Source organism: Podarcis cretensis, assembly GCF_951804945.1.
Source record: "Podarcis cretensis genome assembly, chromosome: 9".
In the NCBI taxonomy this organism is placed as follows: domain Eukaryota; kingdom Metazoa; phylum Chordata; class Lepidosauria; order Squamata; family Lacertidae; genus Podarcis; species Podarcis cretensis.
This window is the reverse complement of record NC_137178.1, coordinates 15,417,169-15,434,129: the sequence shown is the minus strand read 5'-3', so window position 1 is coordinate 15,434,129 and position 16,961 is coordinate 15,417,169. Positions and strand designations below refer to the sequence as shown.

The 16,961-nt window shown below is 43.6% G+C and overlaps 1 protein-coding gene across 8 annotated transcripts in view; it reads left to right on the top strand.

Moving 5' to 3' along the window:
* MAPK10 (mitogen-activated protein kinase 10) overlaps positions 1–16,961 on the top strand; it is a 244,323-nt gene that overhangs the window by 203,690 nt on the left and 23,672 nt on the right. For 7 of the 8 annotated variants that reach the window (XM_079990971.1, XM_079990970.1, XM_079990969.1 and 4 more), the window contains one exon: positions 14,151–14,333. In XM_079990971.1, coding sequence (XP_079847097.1) covers positions 14,151–14,333 — 183 coding nt within the window. Of the gene's footprint in view, positions 1–2,236; positions 2,309–14,150; positions 14,334–16,961 lie in introns of all 8 variants that reach the window. The other variant, XM_079990973.1, reaches the window with a different exon arrangement.

Sequence of the window (16,961 nt, the reverse complement as noted above, 5' to 3'; positions counted from 1 at the left end):
TCCTAGATGGGTATTCCTTTAATTTTTTGAATGCCTTTTGAAGGCTAGCAGATGCCACCACATCCTGCGGTATTGAATCCCAGAAACTGAATACGCCCATGAAGCAGTGCTGCCTTTAGCTTGCCCGGAACCAAATCCTCGTCGGTTTTCACTGGATAATCTCTGGCATCTAATGTTATGAGAGACGAGGAAGAACACATTTCTCCACACACCTTTGGCCACACCATACATCTGTTTAGAAACCCGCTCATGAAATCAATGGGGTGCTTTCCAGATGTCAATTGATCTCAGCTGCTATCATACCAGCTACTGACAGTGTTGGAAGCTGCAGACCAACATCTGGATGGCACAGTGTTGGCTACCTCTGCTTTATTGTATCTCCACTTAGTGATACTTTAACAGCTCCAATTGCTTCAGCTTTCCCACATATGGAATGTGTTGCAACCTTTCGATAATTTTGGTTGCTCTTTTCTGCACTGCTCCCACTTCAGTGGTACCCTTTTTTGAGATTGTACACAGCATTCCAGGTGTGGTTAAACTTTTAATGTGTTCAGAGGTGCCACACTATTGACAATGCAAGCAGTCTCAGATTTCTACAAAGGCACCACAGTGTTGGCTGTTTTGTTTTCAGTTCTTTTTGTAATAATGCCTAGTATGGAGTTTGCTGTTTTTCCTGCCACTGCATACTCGAGATATGTGCACAACCCCAAGATCTCTTTCCTGGTTAGTCACCTTCAGGCCAGCAGTTCAGCTTGCTCTACTTTTCCATTTGAAAAGCAGAGAGGCTGTTTCCCCCCCTCCTTCCTCAACCTACTGGGAATGTATGTTTGCAGTCTGAAGCCGGTGCTATCCTACATGCCATGCAAAACCATCCTGCAACCTTTATTTTGAATTTGGCTTTGTTAAGTTCATGAATCCCAAAAGGTGTTATACTGCAGCAAATAAGTGGATTCCCCAGACAACTGAATCACATTTCTAAGCAATGCTATGTTAGAAGCCTTGGTCATTTAGCTGCTGGGATTTCAGCTTATAAGCGGGAAACTGCAGCTCCTTTGCTACAGGCTAAAGGCAAGTTGATTTGCATATGTCTCCAGAAAATAAGATATCTTTAGGATAGAAACCAATATGCTTATAAGGATGCAGATGAGACCTATATTTTTAAATTAGTCATTTAATTATGGTCACAAAGCTATGGTGACAAACAGTAGCTAGCCTTAGGTCTTACTCTGTTCACTGAATTTCTTTCCTTCTTTCTTTCTTTCTTTCTTTCTTTCTTTCTTTCTTTCTTTCTTCATCACTCTCGTGCACATAGGCAAGTATAGACATATTTAGCAATAAAGATTAACCGTTCTACCCCTAGCTACCCACTCCCCCTTCTCTCTGTTCTGCCCAACTCCTTCTCCCAACTGGAAAGTTTAATGTAAGCCATCTTTTGTACTCAAAGAAGTGATTGCCCAGTGATTGCCCAGAAGTGATTTCTAAAAAGCAAAAAAATAAAATAAAAAATAAATAAATAAAAAAGAGAGAGAGAGAGAGACCTTGGCACTCAGAAGGACATTTGCTTGGGAAATGAAATATCCCCCTCCTTCCTTTCTCACTGCTGAGATACGGATGGAAATCAGGCCTTGATGGGGGGCAGGAAGGATGGGGAAAAGGTTGAATTGTCCACACATTTGTATCTACTAGATGCAACTAATCACTCCGTGGGGATATGCATGGAAATACTCCTTGAAAGGTTGTTCCATCAGTATGCTGCTTATTTGCAGGCATAAACGTTGGGGAAGCTTTTATTCAGGAGAGTGAAATCTAAGCACCAGAGCTGTAGGGTTGTGTTCACATCACAGTAGGAGAGCTTTCAGTTTGGGTCTCACAGGGGCAAGAGAAGAGCTTGGCTCCTCCTCCACCTGCTGCTCCCTTGGCGTCTTGTCCAATACAACTTGTATCTGCAGCAGCTGTTTTCTGCTGGTTGTCTTATAAGGAGGTTGTAAGAGGACAGGAATAGATGGATGCAACAGTGGGCAGGCGGCGTTCTGTGACTTTCTGGTTCTGCTTTCTAAGGAGAGGAGCTCCAGAGCTCCAGAATCAGCCATACTTGATTCTTCCCCGGAGTCATAGAAGCAAGGAATCATGCCTGTTCTGTTGACCCAACCAGATAAGTCTTCTCATTTATTTGTTGTTCTGTTGTTGTTGTTCTTGTTGTTGTTCTTGTTTACCTTCATTTCATTTTTGTTTTCAGTTGACATGTGGTCAGTAGGGTGCATCATGGGAGAAATGATTAAAGGTGCTGTGTTGTTTCCTGGCACGGATCGTATCCTTCCTAGGTTGTGGGCCTCTCTAGGCACCATTTCCCACTCCCCTTTATTACCTTCTGCCCATTTGGAGTGCTATAATGCTTGCAGGCTTTTATTGTACCTCGAGGAATGGAATGGACAGTACAAGGATGCCTCACAATCAACATGACACCTTTTCTTGAAAAGTTATGTGTGATGCAACAGAACAGGGATGAGGAATCTCTGTCTCTCCAGATGAGGCTGAACTATCAGCCCCAACTAGGATATCAAATGGCCAGGGATTATGGGAGTTCTAGTGCAGCAACATCTGAAGGGCCAAAGGTCCCCCACTTATGGAACAAAATATGTGCCATAGAATTTTTTTAGAGGCTAGTAACCTCCTCCTGGCTAAGACACCGTTCTATAAATTTTCATTGTTATAATAGAACCTCCTGTATCCAAACAGGCCTGAAGCATTTCCAGGAAAAAAATTGATAAAGAGATCAACAAGGGTTAGTCTAGGAGAACATTTATTTCCATTTTTAATGAATATATTTATTCCCCTCCATACGCTTTTATCTTCTCTTTTGGCCTAAGGAACTCTCCCAATATAGGTAGAACAATGAATATGCAAACATATGAAAGAGAGAGGGAACACTGATGACATGCAGTTCACTGAGGTTGGATAAATGGGAGGCTGCTGTATTCTTATAGATGGTTTCCTAGGTCAGCTTTTGCAGCACATAAGATTCATAGACTCATAGAAATGGAGAGTTGGAAGGGACCAACGTGGGGCCCTGAGATTAAGAGTTCCGTACTCTACTTACTGAGCTATTCCAGGTCTTCCAAGGAGTTCTGATAGTTTATTCCTCAGTATCTACCCCGATTCCTCAGAGTGGAGCGGGTTTCGTATTTAATACTGAGCACTGCAGCAACACTCCCTTTCTTGTGAAGCAAGCATGGGGAAGTTGCGGCCTTCCAGATCTTGTTGGACTACAAATCCCATCAGCCCCAGCCAGTGATCAGGGATGATGCAAGTTGTAATCCACCAACATCTGGAGTGCTGAAGGTTCCCACTCCATCTGTGTCATAATGGATCTCATTGATGGTGCGGTAACACTGGAACAGCAAACACAGACAAAGAAATCTGAAATTCTTACCAGCACATCGTGGCACAGAATGATACACCTGAGGATATTGTATCTTAGATGGGTGACTCAGAAGGAGATGAGTCAGTGTGATAATACAAAGGAATGAATTACACATGGACTGCAGTGCTTCTATAGCAATATCTTTACTGGGTTTCATAACTGGGAGTAATTTCTAATTTATATTTACTGAGTGAGTCAGATGTTCTGGAAGCTGATTTTAATAATAGCTTTCACCCAAAAACCCATGTACGTTACCGAGTGTTGACTCAACAGAGAGCCATGGCTAATCCCAGCTTTCTGATCCAGCACCCTCTATCTTGCCCCAATCTCCCTGGCACTTTAGGGTGCTGTTGACATGTGTTTTGGCCCCATTGGCACTGTTACCTTTCTGTGAGTGGGTGGGTCTAGAAAACTGCATCCCTTCAAGTACCCAATTTAGCTTTGCTCTGAGACATTTTTTTTTAAAATGATATTTATTAAGTTTCAAATAAACACATATAAACACAAATACAAACAACAATAAAAACATACAAAAACCAACAAACAAAAACAAAACAAGTATACATTCAAACCTTATTTTCTAAACCTAATTTCACCGACCTCCTCACACCTCCCCCTTCTGTATTCTAATCTCATTTATCTTATCAGCAAATCCATTCCCATGTTTCCCATAGTTTTTATTAATTCTATTCTTTTTCCTTAATCAAAGCCCCTGCAAACCACTAATTTTTAAACCCATATCTTTTTAGCTTTCATTAATTTTGTAATGTTTATTAAGATAGTCTTTGAACTTCTTCCAATCTTCTTCCACTGTCTCTTTGTCCTGGTCTCAGATTCCGCCAGTCCCATGTATTCTGTCATCTTCATCTGCCATTTTTCCAAGGTGGGTAGATCTGGAGTCTTCCAATACTTTGCGATAAGGATCCTTGCTGCTGTAGTAGCATACATAAAAAAAGTTCTGTCCTTCTTTAACACCACATGGCTTACCATACCCAGGAGAAAGGCCTCTGGTTTCTTCAGGAAAGTATATTTAAATACTTTTTTCATTTCATTATATATCATTTCCCAGAAAGCCTTAATCCTTGGGCAGGTCCACCAGAGGTGAAAAAAAAAGTACCTTCATTTTCTTTACATTTCCAACATTTGTTATCTGATAAATGGTAAATTTTAGCAAGCTTGACTGGGGTCATGTACCACCTATAGATCATTTTCATAATATTCTCTCTCAAGGCGTTACACGCTGTAAATTTCATACCGGTGGTCCACAACCTTTCCCAGTTAGCAAACATAATGTTATGACCAATATCTTGTGCCCACTTAATCATAACTGATTTAACTGTTTCATCCTGTGTATTCCATTTCAGCAGCAAGTTATACATTTTTGACAAATTCTTAGTTTTGGATTCTAACAACTCTGTTTCCAATTTTGATTTTTCCACCTGAAAGCCAATTTTCCTATCCAACTTATAGACCTCCAGTATTTGATAATAATGAAGCCAGTCTCGCACTTTGTCTTTTAGATTTTCAAAACTCTGCAATTTCCATTTATCACCTTCCTGTTCTAAAATTTCACAATATTTTGGCCATTTAGCCTCCATATTAAGTTTTTTCAAAGCTTTTGCCTCCATTGGTGACAACCACCTTGGAGTTTTGTTCTCCAGCAGATCTTTATATTTAATCCAGACATTATACAATGCTTTCCTGACAATGTGGTTTTTAAAACCTTTATGAGCCTTAACCTTGTCATACCACAAATATGCATGCCACCCAAAGAAATTGTTAAATCCTTCCAAATCCAAAATGTCTGTATTCTCGAGAAGCAGCCAGTCCTTTAACCAGCAGAAAGCTGCTGATTCATAATAAAGTTTCAAATCTGGCAGGGCAAATCCCCCTCTTTCTTTTGCATCAGTTAAGATTTTAAATTTTATCCTGGGCTTTTTGCCCTGCCAGTTAAATTTAGAAATATCTTGCTGCCAACCCTTAAAACAGTCCATCTTGTCCACAATTTGCAAAGTTTGAAACAAAAACAACATTCTAGGCAATACATTCATCTTTATAACTGCTATTCGACCAGACAAGGAAAGCTTCAAATTTGACCAGATTTCTAAGTCTTTTTTAACTTGTTTCCAGCATTTCTCATAATTATCTTTAAATAAATTAATATTTTTAGCTGTCATGTTAATCCCCAAATATTTTACACTCTTAACCACAGTTAAACCTGTCTCATTCTGAAACTTTTCTTTCTCAATAGCTGTTAAATTTTTCTCCAATACCTTAGTTTTTGACTTATTCAATTTAAATCCTGCCATTTGACCAAATTCTTGCATCAATTCTAATACTCTTTTAGTACTAGATTCTGGCTCTTGTAATGTAAGTACCAAATCATCTGCAAAAGCTCTCAGTTTATATTGTTTTGCTCCGACCTGCACCCCTTTAACCAGCTGGTCCTTTCTCAGAGCTTTGCTCTGAGACATTGTGGGCTTTTGAGATAGTGGATGGGTGGTTGAGGGTCACTACCTAGAGGACCTCACCAGGGACAATTTGCCCCTCAAACCCCTGGTTGGATCTATATGACACACATGTTTACAAATATGTGTTTTGCCGAAGTTTTCCAAACCTTTGCACATTCGCCTGGGTGTATGTTCCTCTGAGCTCATACGTTGATAGCATTGGGCAGACACTTGTTTAAGATTGTTAAGCAGACACTTAAGTACATCCCTAAAAATGTGAGTGTGCACAGAGCTAACTAACTATTTTGTTCCTACATTAAAAAAACGCAAAACAGATTTCAAACAAAAAGGATTGGCCTCTTCACATAATACTCATGGGAGCAAGCCTTTTCTGCAACATCACCTTTTTATTCCCCTTCCCCATTCTTCATTTTTAATCTATGGCCATAGTGTCCCAGTTTGCAGACTAGTTACTTTCCATATTTGCTGCTCAGTGGCATTTTTCAGATTTGTTCTGATTGATGTTCTTACTCTATATAAATCCCAATAAACACATTTAAACATATCCTAAGCTGAGCCTCCCTTATCGCTGGTACAGTTTCGTTTCCTTCAAGTTAAAGGAATTATGGCGGGGGACCGTTTTCCCATAAGATCTGTGCATGTAGTACCTACTGAATGCAAAGGAAGGGACAGGGGAGGATAAAATCCTGAGTCATAATGTGAATTTCATTCACGGGTTCATAGCTATGTATTCATCTGTCTGGCTTTCTCTTTATGTTCGTTCATGCTTAATATCACATTCAGTGATTTCTCCACCAACATGTTGAACCTCTTCCAGCCAATACACTTCATAGGCTTGACGCCCAGTTTTGTTGTGCAAAATTGTCACCATTTTTGAGAATGGTTAGAAGTATTTTATATCCGGCAGCAGATTTTTGGTACTCAATGCTGAAGAAAGCCTGGGTAGGGGGCAGGGGAAGTGGGGAATGGACAAAGGATTGTAATGTATGTGGGATTCTGCCAATGCCACAACCATCCCTAAAGTGAAGCCAGTATAGCAGCTTGGCCACCAAGTTGTTTGTATGGTGCACATCTACAGGGTTGACTCCAGGTGTGAAGCAAGGTGCTGTTTGATGCCTCCATCCTTGCTGAATCAGTGGACCCGTCTGATGGATTTACCAGCAGCTGCAGTTCTGCAGTCTGTAACTACCAACTTTTTATTTTAAATGCAACTTGACCACTCCTCACGTTGCAGAGAGAACAGGATGGTGGGAAAAGCTGAAGGAAAATTAAACATTTCAATCCCATAGACTATAATTAAGGCGAAAACATCACCAAATGCAAGTACACACAATTAGGGACAGATGATGAACTGAACTGATCCAATCTGAATTGTAGTTCATCACATTTCCACATCAGATTGCGTGCAGGGCGGGGAGTCCTGGTGAAAATTCAGCAGTTGTTTAGTGTCTCCTAATAGACACATTTTTGCAAGCAATTTCCCCAGATAAAATGCATTTGTTTCCACAAATACATGAATTCTTATACACATGCCCTCCTAATATTATATACATTTTTGTACATATTTTTCGGCTGGGGAACTGCATCGCAGGATTTGAACAAGCTCGTTTTCCAAAGGGCAGCTGCATTTTGGTCTGTGTATTGTTTCAGGAAGTGAGAATGACGAATTGTAGCTCTGGGCCGTTTGGGAGCAATTTAAAATGGCAGCATTTCAGTCACCCACTGCTGGCACACTCGGTAAGGTATGTCATGAGAGGCTTGGAGAAATCAGATCAGGGAAGTGGATCTACCCAGTAATGCTTGTTATCCAAATTTTCCGGATGATCCTTTTTTTTTCTCTTTCCCCAGAAGAGGGCCTGGTCTAGTCTAGTTTCTTTAATAATCACAGTGAGAGAAAAAAGAACATGTCTCCCTAGAAATGGCGGTGCTCCCAATTAAGGCTCACTCCTCCCCTCTACGTCACTCCTACATCTTGTAATCTGAGTTTGTACCATCTGCGCTTTCTGTTCCGAGACTTTCTGAGCTCTCTTGTGTCTTTGGAGAAGGGGTGTGTGAATGCTGTCCAGAGACTGCGAATCTGTTAACCCTCTCTTCCAGTGTTTCTTCTGCTAACTGTTCCCCATCCAGTATTTCCCAGCTTCTGCCTTCTGGACTATGCCCCTCTGCAAACCACTGTTCCAAATCTATACCGGCCTCCTGCTTCTGGGAAGATTCAGGATCAGGGGGAGGGTGTGACTCCCACCATTCTTCCTCAGTGCTGCTCTCCTCAGCATGGTCCCTGGCACAATGTGTGTTACCTTTTGTTGAAAATTAGCAGCATCTTTCCTTCCCATAGTTATCTTTTTTCTTCTTCACCATCTAGCACATGGTTTAGAACAACTACCCGCAACAGAAATATGAGGATTCCTCCTCGTATTGCACACTTCCCCTGCTTTTCTTCTTCTACTCCTTCATCTTTTTATACTAAAAAGTCAGTAATTGGTTTTCCTTACATGTCACGGATTCAACTCATCATAGCCCATATGTGCATAGAAACATGGATTTTATTTTATTTTTAAAAAACCTCTTTCAAATAAACTACCAGAAGGAAAAGAAAAGATAAACCTCACCAAAGATGTCCTATATAATGCATTTTTTAAAAGCCCAGTTTCTTTCAAACAGCTGCATACTTATTAAAATTTGTTCACAGAACCTCCATAATTAAACCATTAAAAGCATTTTGCTATAGAAATATCTCCCTAGAAACCAGCCACTAGCAGCTGATGATTTGTTTGAAATTCGCCCTTAATTGTGTTGGTATTCTTAAACAAATAGGGAGAGATGCTATTAGCTGTGCACTCCATTTCCTGTAAGGCTGTGCAACATTTTCTCTAGTCCCTTTGTTCTCATTTGCAGGGCATCTTTCCTAAGCAAGACACAGATTTTCTCAGCAGTCGTCACCCCCCCCCCCACTTTGCACTCTGCATGCATAGCTGCTCTCTGTTCCCTTCAGGCGGCTGTAGCTCACATCCCTGGTACCTGGAACAGCTCCATGTTCCATTCATGTCCATTATTCCCCACCTACAGGGGTTGTTGTTGTTGTTCAGTCGTTTAGTCATCTCCGACTCTTCGTGACCCCATGGACCAGAGCACGCCAGGCACTCCTGTCTTCCACTGCCTCCCGCAGTTTGGTCAGGCTCATGCTGGTAGCTTCGAGAACACTGTCCAACCATCTCGTCCTCTGTCGTCCCCTTCTCCTTGTGCCCTCCATCTTTCCCAACATCAGGGTTTTTCCAGGGAGTCTTCTCTTCTCATGAGGTGGCCAAAGTATTGGAGCCTCAGCTTCAGGATCTGTCCTTCCAGTGAGCACTCAGGGCTGATTTCCTTCAGAATGGAGAGGTTTGATCTTCTTGCAGTCCATGGGACTCTCAAGAGTCTCCTCCAGTGCCATAATTCAAAAGCATCAATTCTTCGGCGACCGGCCTTCTTTATGGTCCAGCTCTCACTTCCATCCATCACTACTGGGGAAACCATAGCTTTAACTATACGGACCTTTGTTGGCAAGGTGACAGCATCTTAAAAAGCAGAGACACCTACAGGGGTACCAACTTGAATAAGATATTTCCGGGTGGGCACAAGATGTGGCATATACCATTTGAATAGCAATGTCCAACAGTGTGTTTTTTTGGGGGAAGGGGGACTCAAATATTTTATTGGGGAGCCCAAAGGGACCTCGGCCTCTAGGAGTTGGCTCCTATGCCCACCAATAACCAGATCGTGCTATAACAAGGTCCCCCATGCCCACCAATACCAGTTAGGGCAAAGCATAACAGGATATTGAAATTCATGGCTAACTCTAATTTGGTAGCAGCTTTCGTTACTTACCCTGTCAGACGTACACAAACAGGTAATCTAGACAGATCCAGGAAGTGCTGGCACCAGTGCAGATGTTCCTCCATGGATCTGTGCTTGTTCATGCTTTCAAAAATCGCAAATCCTAGGTTCCGTAGGGATGGGTAGAGGGTAGGCTTAACAGAGGAACACACTGTTTACTTAAAAGAATACTGGTTATAAATGCAATGGCTGGAAGGTGTTTGGGGATTTCTCTTAGTTTTTTGGGTTGTTTTTTTTAACATCACACCATACATCCTACTAATCTTAATTCTCCCCTGTGCATTTAAGTTTCACAGGGTGCGAAAGAAGGCCCCTGACATTTTTTGATGCTCCCCTTAGATACTGTTATTAGAATGAAAAAATGGAGGGGGCGTGGCTAAAATTGGAAGGGACGGGCGGGTTGGAACAGGTGAACTTCATGAAAGCTTGCCATCCCTCCTCCCTCCACCCTAATAATTTGAGTACTGCTTGCAGTGCCTTGGACTGTGCTGCTGCATAGTCTTAGCACACCATGTTCCTGATTCCGTATCTGTGTGCTAGAATGGTGTCTCTTAGCAGCGCTACACTGTTAGTAACGTCAGCGAACTAGAAACCGCAAGCTGGAATGATCCTAAATGACTGCATTTGTATTTCCCCCTCTGTGAGTAGTATATGTCTCATCGGCTGGTGATCCTGTAGTTCCCTGGGCATTTTATAAAGCACAGTGAGCCTTCTGGGTGGCCCAACAGCATGGGTATTTGTGCTGTGAACTCCCCAAGGAGACAAAATGCTTAGAATTTGTGCTGTGCTATGACCCATATTTGCAGCTGCTTTAAGTATTGGTGTGTTTTTGAGCCAACCTGCATGTACCCAGCCTGTTATTAAAGCATTTCATCCCTTCACCTAATCTCAGTGGATCTAATCTTCGTGCTGTATATACTGATATGGGTTGCGGATTGCTCTATAATAACCTAATATTCCCGTTGTGTTTTCATTTCCGTATGTTACAATCAAAAGTCCTTTCCCACTGCTGTACTGGCAGGAGTGGCCCAATCAAAGGTATCAAGTTACTTGTTGTACCTGTCCTTGAGTAGATGATTTTCTGATCGTGATTGTGAGGGTGGTTATATTTCTGCCGGTTTCTGCATTCCTCTCAGTATTAGTGGGGCTTCAGGTACTTTATATGTAGTTGAGATTGGGCGCCGGTTTTATGTGTCTCTCCCACTCTCATTGTGAAAAGAATTAGAAGTTAGAGATGCCACAAAATTGATGGAAGAAGGGCCTTCTTGTGTTGGGAAGGAGGTGGTGTCCTCCTTAACTGGAAAGGAGCTGAGCCAGTGGCAATAACTCAGCCTATTTTCTCCGAATATTAAAACAATATTCTTTCCTCATCCATGTGATTTATATGAAATGATGCCAACATGTCTGGCATTCATCTCTGTGGCTTCCAACATACTGATTTCTGTGCCCAAAAGAACTGTCTAGTGTCAGTTCCAGGTTTATGGGAGGCGGAGTTGGCACTTAGTCAAGAGGCCTTTGGGTCTCCCCTGCTTCCTTCCCATGGTCACCACTTCATGTTTGCTTGCCCGCTCCTCTGGGCCAATCCATACCACTTCCAACAAGTAGAGACCAAGGCAAGTGGATGTCTTTTTCTTCCTCCTCCTCCTTGCTTGTCACTCTTCACATGCTTGGAGAGGGCAAGTGGGCAGGCAGTAATGACCAGCTGGATGATCAAAATGAGGGGTATGGGGGTGGGTCAATACTGGGCTTCCTGATGGGGTGTAGATGTTGGCAGGTACCCATCCATATTAACAATAGTCCCCAACATCTTTCCTACCTGTCTACAGCTTTTTAACAAGAGATCTGTAAAACTACCCTAGTTTAGCTTTATCAATCTGTTGCTTCTCAACTTCACCCTACTCTACCCAGTGGAATGTGAGCAGTATGTTCCACTCATATCTGCTGAATTCTTCATCTGTTCCTCCCCACTTCCATCCCAATCTCACACACTCGTGGGACATTCTTAATTTTCCTGGTACATCTCACATGAATCACTTTTGCCTTTTGGGGGGAGGATGGTTGTGGGCATCTTTAAGAAGCATTAGGGTTAGTTGTTAAAGTCTCCAGGGTTCTATCTCCTGGTTCCCTGGTCACTAGACATCAAATATCTGAGTTGGGGCTGGGTGGATCTCACTCTTGCTCAGGCTTCCTCAAACTCAGCCCCTCAGATGTTTTGAGACTACAATTCCCATCATCCCTGACCACTGGTCCTGCTAGCTAGGGATCAAGGGGGTTGTAGGCCGAAAACATCTGGAGGGCCGAGTTTGAGAAAGCCTACTCTTGCTCCTAGAGCATATGCATGCCAATGCAGGCTCATAAGTGCAGAATGACGTGCAGTGCGCAGCTTGCCATTTCATGGACTGTGCTGGTGAGATTCATTTTGAACAACAGATAGTTTTGTTTCATTTTCTAGTATATATTTAACCAAAGAACCATCACCCTCTTTGTTTCAAATCAGGACAAACTATGGCAGAGTAAGAGCCTAAGAAAACAGAGAAGCAGCCCTAATGGATCAAACCAAAGGCCTGTCCAGTTCAGCATCCTGGTTTGCCCAGTGGCTACCCAGGTGCCTCTGGGAAGCCCAGGGTGGATAGCCCTGTCCTGCTGTTGATCCCCAGTGGTATGAAGAGGCAGGTTGCCTCTTGTCCTGGAGGTAGCATCCAGCCACCGTGACTAGTAGCTATCGATAGCCTCACCTTCCATGCATTTGTCTAATCCACTTGTTGAAACTGGCTCTTGTGGCAGCAGATTATATTGTTTTATGCACTGCCTGAAGACATTCCTCCTTTGGTCCATTCTGAATCATGTACCATTCAGCTCCATTGCATGGCCCCGGGTTCTAGTATTAGGAAACAGGAAGAAATAAGACACTTCAGCTATGAGCAGTGATGCATATGTGAGCAGGACACTTCAAATGACGTTTCTTGGTGTGAGAACCAGGATATAAAATGTATACAGCAATGCCCCTATTGTCACCTGATTTGACCACATTCATTGTAGATTTTAAGGCTTCTGAACAGTGACTTCTGTGTTCTGGAATGTGCCTGGAAGGCCATTTAGGGCTTTATTAACAACCACAAATTCATTGCAGCAAGGAGTAGTGATGGTTGCCCAAGGAGCTGGAGAGTGGTTGCCACACATTTCCATGTGGAAGTACTTGGGCTTGAAAAAAATGGTCATCGTGGTTCATTTTCTGCCATGGGGAAGCCAAACCATATTTTAAAAATTGTACAAAGAACATGAAGCCGGAACATTTGGGTTTAGCTTGCACACAATGGAGCAAGAATTATATCTCTCCCCCAGTAGTGGTTGCTACATGTAATTGACAGACAGAATGCATGTACCTTCATGCATGTGTACAAATCACCTGCGTTTCTACCTACTGGTACTTATTCTGGGTGTCTTCCATTATGCAGCATCTTATTTCCTAGAAGAACCTGTGCTTTTAAATAATACAAGGTGTCTCATGAATAATTAGGTGCAAAAAAGTGAGGCGAAATTACCTTGGCAGAGAGGTCTTGCAAAGAGGTCACACAATTTTGTATACCTCTGGACTTTCAATTCACTTCTGTTCAATTCAGTTCTGATGAATAGAGCAAGCTGGCACAACATTCATTCCCTGATCCGCTCATGAAATGTACTTCCATTGTCTTTGTTGAGTTCTCTGAGAGTAACAACAAGCAGAACTACTTTGCTCGAATAATAGGCTTTGAGAAAGTTGGATACCTCATGAGGAAACTCATGGTTGATATGGGATCATGATGCTAAGCCTTATTTAAGACAATTTATGCATTACCTTTGTGGTTCAGCTGCTGATATAGTTGCCACTGCAAAGTTATTGCCTCGTCAGTGGCTCCCACACCATCTTGGCAATGTCTGGATGATTTGATCACATGGACGGATCAGTCATGTGGATGACTCACGTCGGTCGTCCTTCCCCATTAGGGCTGCCAATGGTGGCATGAACAGCACTCCACATGATTGTAATAAAGCACCTCTAAGCTAGTGATGTGGCGAGAATGGAAAGGCAGGGAGTTGTGAGCAGTGCAGGTTTGTGATGGGCGCTGAATCACAAAGTGAGTGTACAAATTTTGCCATAATCCCACCCAAACCAGTAAGGCAAAATCACGCTTTAATAGAATATGTTGGGATTATGTGGGTGGCGGATGGAATTGCTTTAACGTGATATTGCTCCCAAAGTGAACCACTGGTTTTGAGTTTCCACTTCGGTCTTCTTCAGACACCAAATGTGCCAATCACTTGGAAACTGGGAGAAATGCCTTGGAATGCTTGAAGATGGGGTTGGGGAATCTGCACCTCTTCTTTCCTTAACTATCTCTGCTCAGATATTGACCAGTGGAATAAGGTAATTGAACAGCTCGGAACCCCCTGCCCAGAATTCATGAAGAAACTCCAGCCCACAGTGCGGAACTATGTGGAAAACCGACCTAAATACGCCGGCCTCACTTTCCCCAAACTCTTCCCAGACTCTCTCTTCCCAGCCGATTCAGAACACAACAAACTCAAAGGTAAGAGTAAAGGAGGGGTATGAACCATGCATGAACAAGTTCTATGAGATTAGGCATGCCTTGCTTTTGAAATGTCTTTATTACGTTTATTTCTCCTCTTTCTTCCATCATGGAACTCAAGGCAGCATACGTAGCGGTCAGCCTTCCAGGCACTGATCAGACCTAAATCTAGGTATAGCTTCAGCAAGGTTACTGCATCATGTTCCTCTTTACACCATGGCTTGGAAAATGTGTCCTCCATTAACCCATGCACACAAGTAGCTGGAGACAAGCTCATGGGTATTTTAAAGTTCCTACATGAAAACACTGCGAAGTGACACATTTACTAACTGTGCTACCAAAAATGTCACAGGGACAGTAGCCTGCTAGAAGGTTGTGGTCAAATCTCCACATTTCAAAGGAAAAGTTGCCAACTATTTTTCGTTCAGTCTCTGCCGCTGTCCCATTAACAAACAGTGAAGCAATTTTATTTATTATTAATTTCTGTACCGCCCTCCACCCGAGGATCACAGGGCAGTTTACAATATAAAAACACAGATTTGAAGAATCACAGTGGAATCAGAAGTCCTGGAAGATGCAAGTGATTTTGCAAACAGGTCACAATGAGCCACTATCTATTCTAGCACCTCCTTCAGGCCAGACTGTAAAAGGCCCTTCCACTACAACAAAGTGAAGCTGCAGTGGAAACAGCAAAGTATGCCTTATTTGCTGTATTCACCACCATTGAGCAGGCTCGGTGATCAGCACTCACGAGGGTCTGCTTGCATTCGTCTGGAGTTTTTCTCCACTTGTGTTCAAGCTCCTCTCCTGGCTCGTATTATTGCCCTCAGCTCTGTTGTATACCAAGGAGCCAGCTGGGCTCCATCAAGTGGAAGAGGGCACTCCAGGGTGATTGTGTCAACAGCCTGGGCCATCTGTATATTCCATGGATCAGCCAGGGCTTCAGCAGGAGAACCAGTTGTATTAGCCGTAAAGTTCTCTAGAGCCATCTGGAAACCAAAGGGATCTGCCAGCCTTGAAGGCAGACCATCTGAATAGGTCCCTCTCCTCCTCTGCAGGAGGGGGAAACTGCTGAACACCTAAATCCCCAACAGGAGGTGATCCAACCATGATCAGAGGCTGATGTTAATATCCCCTGTTCTCAGATCATGCTCTTCTTGCCCAGCCAGCACCTTGGGCTGGTGACATGTTGGAGATAGTGCCATGGTTGTCATGGCTTGCCCTGAGTGAGGGGCCTCAGCAGGGATGTTGATGTCCCTCAGGACCAGCGGTCTGTGAGTCTTCAACACCACCGCTGGGACCACCATTGTCAGCTCAGGCAAGACCAGTTCCAGAAACCCCAAATAGCACTGTCTCCTGCTTGAAAGCCTAGAGGGCTGCTTCCAGGTCAATGTAAACAGTGCTGAGCTAGAGGAATCAAAGCCTTGAATCAGCATAAGGCAACTTCCTGCATACCAAGGAAAGCACTATAGGGTTAATTAAGCCTTCTGCCAACATCTTCCCCTCCTGCATAGAGGAATTGTCCATTACCAATTTCCTCCATGCTCTCAGCAGCCTTCTTGTGTAGGGTTACCAGATGTCCCTGGTTCCCGGGGACAGTCCCCGGATTTGCAAATCTGTCCCTGGACAAATTTCGTCTCAGAATGTCCCCAGATTTGCAAATCTGTCCCTGGGAAACGTGGCAGCGGCAGCCTCAGCAGCCCGGAGCCAGCCTGGTAGCGCCGTTGGCTCTGGCTGGCTTCAGGAGCTGCTTGCTGCTGTGGCGCCCACCATTTTTCCTGTGCCACAGCAGCAAGCTGCTCCTGAAGCCAGCCAGAGCCAACTGCACTACCAGGCTGGCCCCTCCTGGGCAACGGCCGCCTGCCCGCGGCTCCTGAGCCTTCCCTGATCTGTCAAAACAAAGGGGGAAGGAGATCGGGGAAAGCTCGGAAGTCATGGGTGGGCGGCACGCTGTTGCTCAGTTTTTTAAAAAAACTGCGCATTTATGTTTCACAGGGTGCGAAAGAAGGGCTTTGCACCTTTATACAATATGCATGTGTGCTTGGGCTCAGGGTCTTTTGCCTCACCATCCCCACTACTGACTCCCTGTTGCTACTCAGCTTCAAAAAATAAAATAAAATGTCCCCGGATTCATTGAAAAAATCAGGTACAGTGGTGCCTCGCAAGACGAAATTAATCCGTTCCGTGAGGCTCTTCGTATAGCGGTTTTTTCGTCTTGTGAAGCAAGCCCATTGACAGCTTAGTGGATTAGCGCTATTAGCAGTTTAGCGGCTTTTAGCGGATCAGCTGATAAGCGGCTTAGCAGCTTAGGAAAAGGGGGAAAAGGGGGAAAAAACCCGCAGGAACTCGCAAGACATTTCGTCTTGCGAAGCAAGCCCATAGGGAAATTCATTTTGTGAAGCGCCTCCAAAATGGAAAACCCTTTCGTCTAGCGGGTTTTCCATCTTGCGAGGCGTTCGTCTTGCGGGGCACCACTGTAACCATATTCTTGTGCCCAATGCTGCACGTGGGGAAGGGACTGGATTGCCCCCCCCAGCACCTCCCCATCCTTTGTTTGAAGCAAATCCCCATCAGCTGTGTACAAAAACGCACGAGACCTTCCTGGGAAGAATTTAATTGGGAGGGTTG